Below are 11,000 nucleotides of genomic sequence, written 5' to 3' on the forward strand. Positions count from 1 at the left end.
GAGCCTTGAAGAACAGTTTGTGTCTGACTCATTCAAGTTTTCTCTACATTGAGTTTTTGTCAAACTCTGGCTACTTTGACTTTTGAGTTTGAACAATGAAAGAATCAAACACTTAAAAAGACAACTTGCCCCTCACAACAAAGTCATTGAGAGGTTATTTTATTTCCAAGTACTAAAGCCATATTAAAAATTTCAACCAAAATAATGATTTTATATTTAATACATGATGTAAATACAAGCTCCGTTTTGTTTCAGTTTTTTTAAAAATAATTTTTATAATATTAAGTATTTTTATTTAAAAAGATTAAATATTTCACCCTTTTGTATACTGTTTTTTTGTTTAAAAGGTCCTTTTTAAAAAGTTTTAGATAAATTTCAAATACAAAACTTAATTTAAATATCTTCTTAAAAGGAATTATTGTAAATATTTTCCTAATTTTGTATTTACAAATTTCTATTTTTAAGAGGGTAAGAGGTTTTAAGATTGTTGTGGTGTTAAAGTAAATTCACATAAAAAAAAATTATATATGGTGTTTTACTTAATGAATTGAATGTCATCTTAACCTCAAGATTAAGATATTTATAAGATTTTCGAACCTGATCTTTAGACTCCAAAGTATAATAATCGCTTTCAATAATGTGGGTAATGAGTAAGTAACTCTCCTAAACGTGTTCTACCCTTTTTGACTTCCTCTCATGTACTGTTGTATACTGGGACACCTCACCTCCATATTTTTATAGGAAGGCGAATGATCTTGTGTACTAGGACACCTGACCTCCATATTTACTCTATTTTTAATTTGTTAAATTCTATAATAAGATAAAAAAATATTTAGAAAATTTATATAAGCTTGAGATATTTTTAAAATTACTAAGCTTGAGATATGAACTATTCAATAACGGCTGTCTTCAGTCCATATATGAATATTGTAGGATCAGGATTTCTCTAAACGTGGCAGTTTTAAATAAATTTTTCTAAAACTTGCCCAGCACATCTTAGTCATGGTTACTGTTCCGGATTGGGCCGAGCAAGCCCACCGCTAACCTTTAGGTCAAGCAGGCCCAAGCCACTTGACTAGCCGAGCAGGCCCAATCTGCTTAAGCCCAACGATTCACAGTGACCCTTACGAAGTGGTCGGTCACATGCAAAGACCACGTGGTCAAAACAACAGCGAGGGATTCGGTCAACCACCTCCGAACCCTACGTCATGCTCACCCAGAACGTGAGCCACCTACTGACTCAGCCCACCTACTGACTCAGTCCTAGCAGGGAATTCTGGCAGTTTCCTAGCACGTGGACCTACAATTGGATTTGGTCCAATTAGAAAATCTTGGCCCAACGCTGGGGACTATAAATACCCTCTTTTATTAGAGGGTCAGGTATTCATTCTTTCTTCAGGTACCCCCATTCTGTCCATCCAACCAGATCCAGTCGGCGTGATGATCCATTCTGATCAGGTTATATCTGTTACTATGTAAAGAGTCCAACTCAAAAGTCAACTTTCTTTGTTCGACAAAAGACATACTCGTTCTTATCTTTATAAATAAATAATTGAATATTTCTTATTTATTTTCATTTTTGGAATGTGTAGGAAAGATACTAAAACACTTATTTTACATCGGCTTGACTTTGAAAACATGCTTTCTATCAAGTCTTTATCAAAGAGAAAGACGAATGAGCAGTATATCCACCAAAAATAAAAGAGCAGTGAGAAAATTATAATTACGCTGTTTGAAGTTTTTTTTTTATAATTACAACATTTCATCATGCTCAAACATCTGCCGAAATCAAAAAAACCATTACTATTACTATCATATCAAAATACAAAATTACTAGAAATCAAAACATAATATAAATAAGTAAAAAACATTTGGCTATCAAAACTGTTGGGAAAAATCGTCATTTAGGCAAAATATGGATGTGATGATTTTGTTGAGGGTTGGTGGTATCATAAGGTATGTCGTAGAAAAGATGCGAACTTAAGAACAAATTTTGGGAACGGGGAGCCTTAAACTTGAGGATGCTTGTTGATAAGAAAATCACAGTTGCAAGAGTTCTAAGTAGATTATGGAAAAAGTTGCAGTCAAATGTCCTATAAATCTGCAAAGAAGTTGTTTGAATTACCAGCATGCCCATTACTTGCATTCTTACTCTTTTTCCCTGCAAAGTTATCAACAAGTGTTACAGAATACCCCATTTAATACTACATAATTTTATTAGTGTATGTGAAAATTGTAAAATGAGCGGACATAGATAGTACTTGTGTTAATCATAGCTTACCTTTAGCAGACTTAGAAGGATTGTGATCTACATCCATCTCATCGTCGTCGTCACTATCGACATCATTATTAACCACCCCATTTTCATTTCTCTGTGTGCTTCTTGAACCTTGTATTATATTATCCAAGTCCCATAGCTGCACAAAAAGGAAAGAAAAAAAAATGATGTTTGAGGCAATAGTATTTTTAGAACAATGTTATGAAACCCTAATTGTATTATAGAATCTTGGTCACTTTTCTTACAATAACTATAAAGTAGCTTACAATAACAATCGCGAAAATGAGTGTCTAGAATAAATGTTGCAAGAATAAGGCAGCAGTGGAGTCAATTCAGTTTTTTGGAAAGTTACGAAAAATACCTTTAACATTTGATCATGTCCAATACTTCCAAGAAACTTTCTATCATGAGAGAATCCTACAAGGCCAAAGAAACTCATAAGTCAAACTTACTCGAAGCCACAAACAAAAATTGGTGACATACAAAAAATGTATGCTAATGCTAGAGCCTGAGCACACAATAATGAGGCTAAACAGCATACTACTTGAACCAAATTAGCAGCATAAAATTCTAAGGGTAGGACTACGTTACCAAGACGCTCAACAGGATATTCAGAGTGCTCGGCGATTGGCTGAATGATTCTGTTCGGTAATATTCCAACCAAGCTGAAGATAAAAACAGTGTATATAAATGAGACAGAACGAATGACATGAAAAGATTGTAATAAGATTCAAATAAGATGTACAAAGATCTAAAACTGCTAAATACTCACTTGATCATCCCATTCTCCGATCCAGTAATAATCCTATCTTCATCAAGCTAAGATAATAATAAATAAAAAATTAAAATTCCTACGTTGGAGAAAAAAAAAGGCATGCTGAAACTGAAATAATCATGTTATGCTATCCACTCACCTTTAACATGGTGTCAATAGAGTTTGAAGAGAGATCAACAAATCGATCACTGGAATTTAACCATGTGTTAGAATATATCAGTCAAAGAGGTAGAAGAAGTAATATAATAAGAAGATAACATCATATTGATGTCTTTACTTCATATAAGTAAAATGATTTCCACCATGTAATAATATAATCCACGCTATGTACCTGCAATCCTTGAAGCATCCCCATGAATACAACAGCATAGTTCCAGTTTGTGATCCACAAACAACTTTCCTACCATTCTGATATACCAGCCCAAAAACGCAAATATTAGCCATGTGCATGTTTTAATAGATGACATTTGGGTGCTAAACATAATGTACCATTCAGTACTAAGGTGACAAATAAAGACATTGGGAAAGTAAATCCTTAATAATGCAATCAAATAATTAAAAGTTACTTCTAAAATTTCCCATTCAAATATAGCCTATTAGTTCTTCTTCATAGTGACATTTTTTTCAACACTCTTATAAAAAAACAGAAAAATTCACAGCAAAATTACACACAATGATTATGTGATACCTTCATTAAAACAACAGACAACAGCTCGTCTTCAGAAAATTCAGATTGGGATTGGACCTGTTAGTAACCAGGAAAAATGTGGGTAAAAATTTAAGAGCTAATAAAGAGTGTTCGTTTACTGGTTTATGTTTTAAAAGGAACCGTAAAATATGTATATGCAACTTACTTTATTTCGTCGAAGACTGCAAACAGAAAGAGTCCCGTCTCCACTTAATAACAAAAGGAAAAAATATTTAGACTCCACTGATAAGTTACAGAAAGTAAAATTTGAAAAACATTATTATTCATGAAGCATGTTGTAAGGAACTGTTTGACGGTGATATATTCTATACAGCCTACAGGAAATTTAAAACTAAAACATAAATGTAATAACAAGTGTCAACTTGAGTAATATTTTCTATCCACTCATATTTTCAGGTAGGTGAAAAACGTTACTGAATTACTACCTTGTAGCCAATAGTTTCATTGCATCAGATGCAAATGTTATGTCTGAAATGTAATCCTCATGGACTTCAAATGAATTGCAACAAGAACGTTCTCTGGTATCCCAAACCTACGATACGTGAACATCAAATTAAAAGAATTGAGTTAACAACTTTCATATGATCTTTTCCATAGTTAATTTATATGTCGGGAAAAGGTTGCGAAGGTTGAAAAATAGAGAGTAACTTTAAAAGTTATCAATGCATTCCATGGCATAATCTGGAAGTCAGAGCAAAAGCAGATGCTACAAATGTGAAATGAAACTAACAAGTTACCTTAATACAACCATCATCATCTCCTGAAGCAACGGTTGACTCGGTCAAGTTTATCAATCTATTGATTGCAGCCCTGCATCAAAACAAAGAATCACAGAAATCCCAAAGCTATCAGCACACAAGTAATTCTATAAGCCAAATCATGACAAATGAATTATAGCCACAAACCAACTCACTCATGGGCATTATCAAGTCGGGCAATGGTTGATCCAGTTTCCACATCAGTAGCCAGTATCGAGAAATCGGGAGAACCCGTCAACAGAGCTAAAACACACATCACATTAAGCATTTCAAAGTCAAAATCATCCGAATGAAATCATCAATAACATACAGAGAAAAATGATTGAGAAAACCAGAAGCTATAGGGTGCATTACCTCGTCCACCATTGATGAATCGAGCAGCTCTGCAAGACTCAGTGTGGGCATGAACTTCCAACACCCTGGAATTTAGAAAAATAAAAAACAATTGCAATGTTCAGATTACAAGCATGAAGCCAATATTCATGCACGTTTTAGCATCCAAAAAAATATTAAAGAGTTCAAAATTTATCTATACCTCACAGGATCAGTATTTGTGTTATCAGGGCTATAACGGTATCTGCGAGACACATGATTCCCAATAATCATTAATTACTATAAACGCAACAACAATAACAATACTGATAATGAACAAAGCAAAATGGAGCTGAGCAGAGTGGAATGGAGCGGAATGGGGCAGAATGAAGATTTCATTCCATCGTTTGGAAATTTTACAACAGAATGAGGAAAATTCTTCATTCCTCCCAAATCGGAAGAGAAGAACTACTGTGGTAACTGTGGTATGTAATATAATCCATACTACTCTATTTTGCTCTGCTCCATCTGATTTTAAATGATCCAAACAATGAAATACCACTCTATTTCATCTCATACCACTCTGCTCCATCTGATTCCGTCAATCCAAACAAAGAGCAACTTACAAGTGAATGTCACCGTCTATGAGTCCGGTTGCAACAAGATTTTCAGAGGGATGAAAATCAATGTCAAATGCAAGTTTCCCCAAATTGATTTCCATTCCTGCAAGAGAAGAATAAGATAAAATACAACGCATGAACCTCAACCCTAACTTCAGGTTCTTAAACCCTAACTAAACCCTATGACTCAAATTTGTTGATACTTTCACATTTATGTACATAAGCACTTATATGATAAAGAAAACAGTTTAACAACCTCAAACACTTAAATCAAAAGTGCTTTTTCTATATTCAACTACGGCCGCTCACTGCTACTCTATTTTTCAATCCAAGTCCCCATAAATTTATCAATAAAAGCGAAAGAAAGAAGGGACATCAACAGACCTCTACGGCGTGGTTGTGGCGTTGACTGACGATTGGTGAGGCGATAAGGGATAGAGGCGGCTTGCCGCGAGCAGAGAGATGGAAATTGCCTCGAGCAGAGAGATGGAAATTGCCCTTTCCTTTTGGGTTCAGTTTTGTTTAAACGTATTTTTTTTTTCAAAACAAATATATTAACATGTGGTTTGTTATTATTTATCGTGCGGAGAAAACTGATCTAAAGCATGAGATGTTTTCGACTTTTTTTTTTAATTCCAAACTATAAAAAAAAATTTATTATGAAAAAAATACTTGACATAAAAAATATTAAAAATTACAATTATTATTAAAAAAAAAAAATATAATAATCTGGATAAACATTTTTTAATTTTGTTAAAATAAATTTTTTAGGAAGATGTAAAGCAATTTTTTTAATTGTTAGTTATAAAAAAAATAGAGAAAAAGTAAATTGTTGATATTTTAAGATGAATAAGAAAGAAAAAATATATATATATATATATATATATATATATATATATATATATATATATATATATATATATATATATATATATATATATATATATATATATATATATATATACTTCTTAAAAAGGGGACTAAAATAGTGATTTTTAAAATAGAGGGATCAAAATCAAGAAAAAGACAAAATAGGGGGACCAAAATTGCAATTAAGCCTAAAATTAATTAAAGAAAAGACGTTAATATAAACTAAAAATAATGTTAATAAGATGATATTTTTAACATGATAATTTATTTAATTATAGTGCATAATTTTGTAGTCATTTAAAAAATAATTACTTTAATAATTTTAAAAAAACTGACAAATAAAATATTACAAAATTAAGGCTTTTATTTAATCTCTTTAATTATTCTTTATTTATAGCAATTTGTATTTAAGTTATTTTTTATTAATAATAACTCAGTTTAATTATATTATAACTATTTTATAAATAAATATTTTCTTAAAATAGAATAAAAAGAAATTTTGGATATTGGTTAATTCGAAGATGCATATCCGAATTATCCCATATTCCAAATTTCTCAATTTCTTTGAATATCCGTAAAAACCTATGACATTTTAAATTCAATATTTAAATAAAAACGTTTGAAGAAGGAGTTTTCGGATAAGCATATCCAAAACATCTTTAAAATGTGAAAATGGTGTGTTCGGATATGCGTATCCGAATGACATTTTGGGGTTTTCAGGAATTTTTTTGTAACACCCCTTTTCTAACCCTAAATTATAATAAACATTCACAGAGTATTCATATGCATAGAGTAAAAAGGGTGTCACATGTTATTTTCATCGCAATAAAAATTCAAAACAAGCATATCAAACATGCACTAATCATATCGTAACACAATTTAACACTTCATGCTTTCAAATATAATGCATATCGCACGCGGAAGAATACGTACAACACAATAATTTCAATGAATATATCTCATACTATATTCATCTACCAATCTCAAATGACATATTCAATTATGCTAAACCAAATCAAAATCTAGGCAACATAGCCTTTAACAACATATCCAAATATCATATCAAATACGAAAAGATAACAATATCCAAATAAACCAAAACATGAGTTCAAAAAAAACCTCCCAAGTGTTACATGACCAGAGCATTTAACTCTCAACTTAAATCAAAAGGTAAACCAAAGTTCCTCGGCTAAATCGTCGGACAAGCTCACTACTCGTCGGAACCTACACGATGTCACGATAAACATCATTCAAACAGAAGGGTGAGAATTCAAATTATTATAGATAAACATAATAATGGAAAATGCAAAATACAACAAGAATACATTTCACAAATTCATCACTCTTCCTAAAATATACATTCACACAACATTTATCGATTATCACACAAAGTAATCACATTAATTCAAAACAATCATATAACACACAATCTGAATCGAATGTAATAAATGAGACTCAATGCATGTGGTACCATGTGAACCCAAAGTTTCACCGCTTTTCGATTCCATATCTAGAATCCAAGCCACGCTTCTGATCCGGAAAAAACCAAAGCCACCATTGTGAACCCAAAGTTTCACCGCTTCCGATTCTACCTCTAGAATCCAAGCCAACGTGTGAACCCAAAGTTTCACCACCTCTATTTTCGATCAAGGATCAAGGTCAACCATGTGAACCCCAAGTTTCACCGCTTATATTTCAAAGCCACCATGTATGCATGTGCAACAAGACTCACAATATATGCAATTAAGTTTATCACACAATCTTAACATACCGCATACCACAATAATTCACACAATTCAAATTATCCACTAAACGTTGCACAACATGCATACATCATCAATAAAGCATTCACATAGCATTTATAAATCAGAATAACATATAGTTATCGCACGCTCGCGAAAAATAAATAATAGAGTCGCCACTAACATATCTATCCTAAAAGGAAAGGAACGTCAACAAACCTAAAACGAATAAAAGCAGGGTCTTATAACTAGAGAACTAGGTACGTGAGTCGGTTACCCACGGGAAAGGTACTAGCACCCCTCGCGCCCATCGTACTCGATGGTGCCCACCTATGTTTGTTTCTATCTAACAATACAATTGTGCTCGTTCAAGCCCCGCGACTTGATGCCTATGTATCTTTTTCAGGAATTAGAGCTACCGTAGTTCAACTCAATAGTTCCTGTTTGTTTTTGTGTTTTTTAGTTGGGCGGTGTTAAGCAAGGGAATACTCGAGTTACTCTTTGGTTGGTGTTTTTTATGATTGGGAACTTCCGCTCAAGTGATTCCCTTAAGCAAGGGAGACGAGAGCTTTCATTCCCTTCTTTTATTGTTTTCAACCTTTATTAATGTTTTATTGTATTTTCTTGGTATTTTCTAAAGGGATTTTATTCACGTATTTATTAAGTGTTTTTGAAGTTGAAAAAGAAAAAGAAATGACAGGGGGGACTAGCCTACTCTACTAACCTAATTGTTGTTGTCTATGTATAATGGGGAGAGAATCTAAGGCCTAATTACAAACTAAAATTATTGCATAAATGCAACTTAAAATCCTAAACAAAACTATACAAGTATTATCTAAAAACACATACAAATCGAGTCAAATGAACTAAATTAAAATCTATTCAAAATTAGAATTAGGACTTAGAAATTTATATATACAATCATACATGTGTCAATTGAATTCACATAAAAAATCTAAGCTAGATTCAATTCCTAAGTCATCTAACAAAATTATTTACAAAAGGTACTAAAACAAAAAATATTTATGTATATATCAAAGAAAAAGATTTATTAAAAATGTCAAAACAATAAAAAAATCACAAAAATATGGACAATTATCTAAACATCCTAAAATATCTAAAAGCATTTGTATTGAATTAAAACTGATTAATGAGTCAAAAATTAAAGAAGAACAAAATTAAAACAAAATTTATATTCTAGCAAGTATTTATTAAGTGTTTTTGAATTTGAAAAAGATAAAGAAATGATAGGGGGACTAGCCTACTCGAGTAACCTAATTGTTATTGTCTACTAGATTGAAACCCGCCCGTTGCGTGGTTGTACTCCAAACGAATGTAGAGATAGATGCATTGAAATTGACGTTGGGTTAGAACATGTTAATTATCATCTTAGCGAAATAGTGTGACATAAAAATGATTGACCAAAAGAAATACGAATTTTCTAAATTTATAAGGGTAATGCTAACTTGTGCCCCAAGGGCACATGTTAAGAAACTATAAATGGAATGTTTGTATTGAAAAAGTAAATAAATAAATTAACTATGAACTTTTAATTAAATCAATATACAATTTTCAAACACAAACATTCCATTTATAAATTTTTTAACATGTGCCCTTGGGGCACAAGTTAGCATTACCCAATTTATAATAATTAATTTTATGAATAATATTTAAGTTATTGCATTGACTGAACACAATCAGGTAAATAGTTCAAGTAATATGAATTATTACATAGAATTCACATATAATATCATTTTTAATAATTGAATAAGGTATAAGACATTTCTAAAATAATTGTCTTTTAAATATACCTCATTCGTCTGTTTTTAAGTTTATAATACTGTATAATATTGAAATAATTAAAATTTTACTTTAATTGCCACTGGAAAAATAAAATAAGATATTTTATAAATCTCACACGCAATAGACAAAATATTTAAAATATAAATTTTTTAATCATTTACATGACTTTTTTATTTAATTTATGTAAGTGGAGAAAATGATTTTCTGATTGTGGTAAAAAAATTTGAGTGATTGTGATGATTTTTTTTTATAATTTTGATGGAGAATATGAAAAATCAATATAAATAATTATCTATCATGTGTTAACTGCGTATCAAACTTATTTCAGTAAAGAAAGTTGTTAAGTATACATTAATATAGCAAATCAACATCTACAGAGAAAAAAAAAAAGAAGAATAAAATGATATAATAATGATATATAAACTCCATTTTAAAATTATAATACTGATCAATGGATATTCTTTGGCCAAATTATTTTTAAATAATTTTTAGATATTTGTTTTGTTATTTTGTTTAGGCATTCATGTATCATAGAAGATGTATATTTGTACAAAGCTATGATTGTGTGTGGAAAAATACAGAGAATTTAGTAAAAGCTATTAACACCAATCATCTCAAAACGTGGTCACACCTGGCGGTGGAATGCCTATCTCCCATTACATGTAGAAGAAAAATTGAAAAGGGAGGTAAAACTATTTTTTGTTTGGTATTTTCTTATAGTACATAGTAGTATCCTTTAAATTATGATTGATGGAAGAAGGTGATTGGAGTTGTATCAATTTGAAGAGAAATTGCTGAAAAATAATGACTTCCAATATATAAGGAAGTTTAGGTGTCAACGGTGAGAAATTTGTAGCCAACAATAGAACATCTAAGTTACCATAACATAATCAATTATAAATTATTTGGATGATGGTTGAAGCATAATATATAGAAAAGTTAAGGGTTTGATTGAAGAATAATAAGCTAGGAAATAAAATGTAAAATCTAAAAACTATGTGTAGAATAAAATTTGGGTAAAGGTCACAAAAGATGAGTGGATGCAGACCCATAATTATATATGAATTATGTTTTATAACGGATGTAATAATGTGAGAATACAAAACCGTGTAATAATTAAATTGAAAATATAA

The 11,000-nt window shown here is 31.0% G+C and overlaps 1 protein-coding gene across 1 annotated transcript; it reads right to left on the minus strand.

The window, feature by feature from the left end:
• Positions 1–1,959: 1,959 nt before the first annotated feature.
• On the minus strand, positions 1,960–5,993 carry LOC131624388 (WD repeat-containing protein 55-like). The gene is made up of 16 exons (XM_058895342.1): positions 5,837–5,993; positions 5,459–5,555; positions 5,056–5,097; positions 4,875–4,939; positions 4,676–4,763; positions 4,500–4,572; positions 4,188–4,294; positions 3,908–3,950; positions 3,742–3,798; positions 3,385–3,461; positions 3,193–3,241; positions 3,051–3,097; positions 2,870–2,943; positions 2,640–2,695; positions 2,282–2,417; positions 1,960–2,161 (listed from the first exon to the last, which is right to left on the minus strand). The coding sequence occupies exons 2-16, from the start codon at positions 5,551–5,553 to the stop codon at positions 2,094–2,096; spliced, it is 1,077 nt and encodes a 358-aa protein (XP_058751325.1). The 5' UTR covers positions 5,554–5,555; positions 5,837–5,993; the 3' UTR covers positions 1,960–2,093.
• Positions 5,994–11,000: the final 5,007 nt, after the last annotated feature.

This window comes from Vicia villosa, linkage group LG1, assembly GCF_029867415.1.
Source record: "Vicia villosa cultivar HV-30 ecotype Madison, WI linkage group LG1, Vvil1.0, whole genome shotgun sequence".
NCBI classification, from domain to species: Eukaryota; Viridiplantae; Streptophyta; class Magnoliopsida; order Fabales; family Fabaceae; genus Vicia; species Vicia villosa.

Bases quoted from the DNA above. Each gene is read 5' to 3' on its own strand.
- LOC131624388 (XM_058895342.1), bottom strand. From the start codon at position 5,553: ATGGAAATCAATTTGGGGAAACTTGCATTTGACATTGATTTTCATCCC. The intron at 3,951-4,187 runs GTAGTAATTCAG...TTTGTTATTAAG, and splicing joins ATGAAACTATTGGCTACAAG to TGGAGACGGGACTCTTTCTG. The intron at 2,418-2,639 runs GTATTTTTCGTA...CTTTTTGTGCAG, and splicing joins GACATGATCAAATGTTAAAG to CTATGGGACTTGGATAATAT.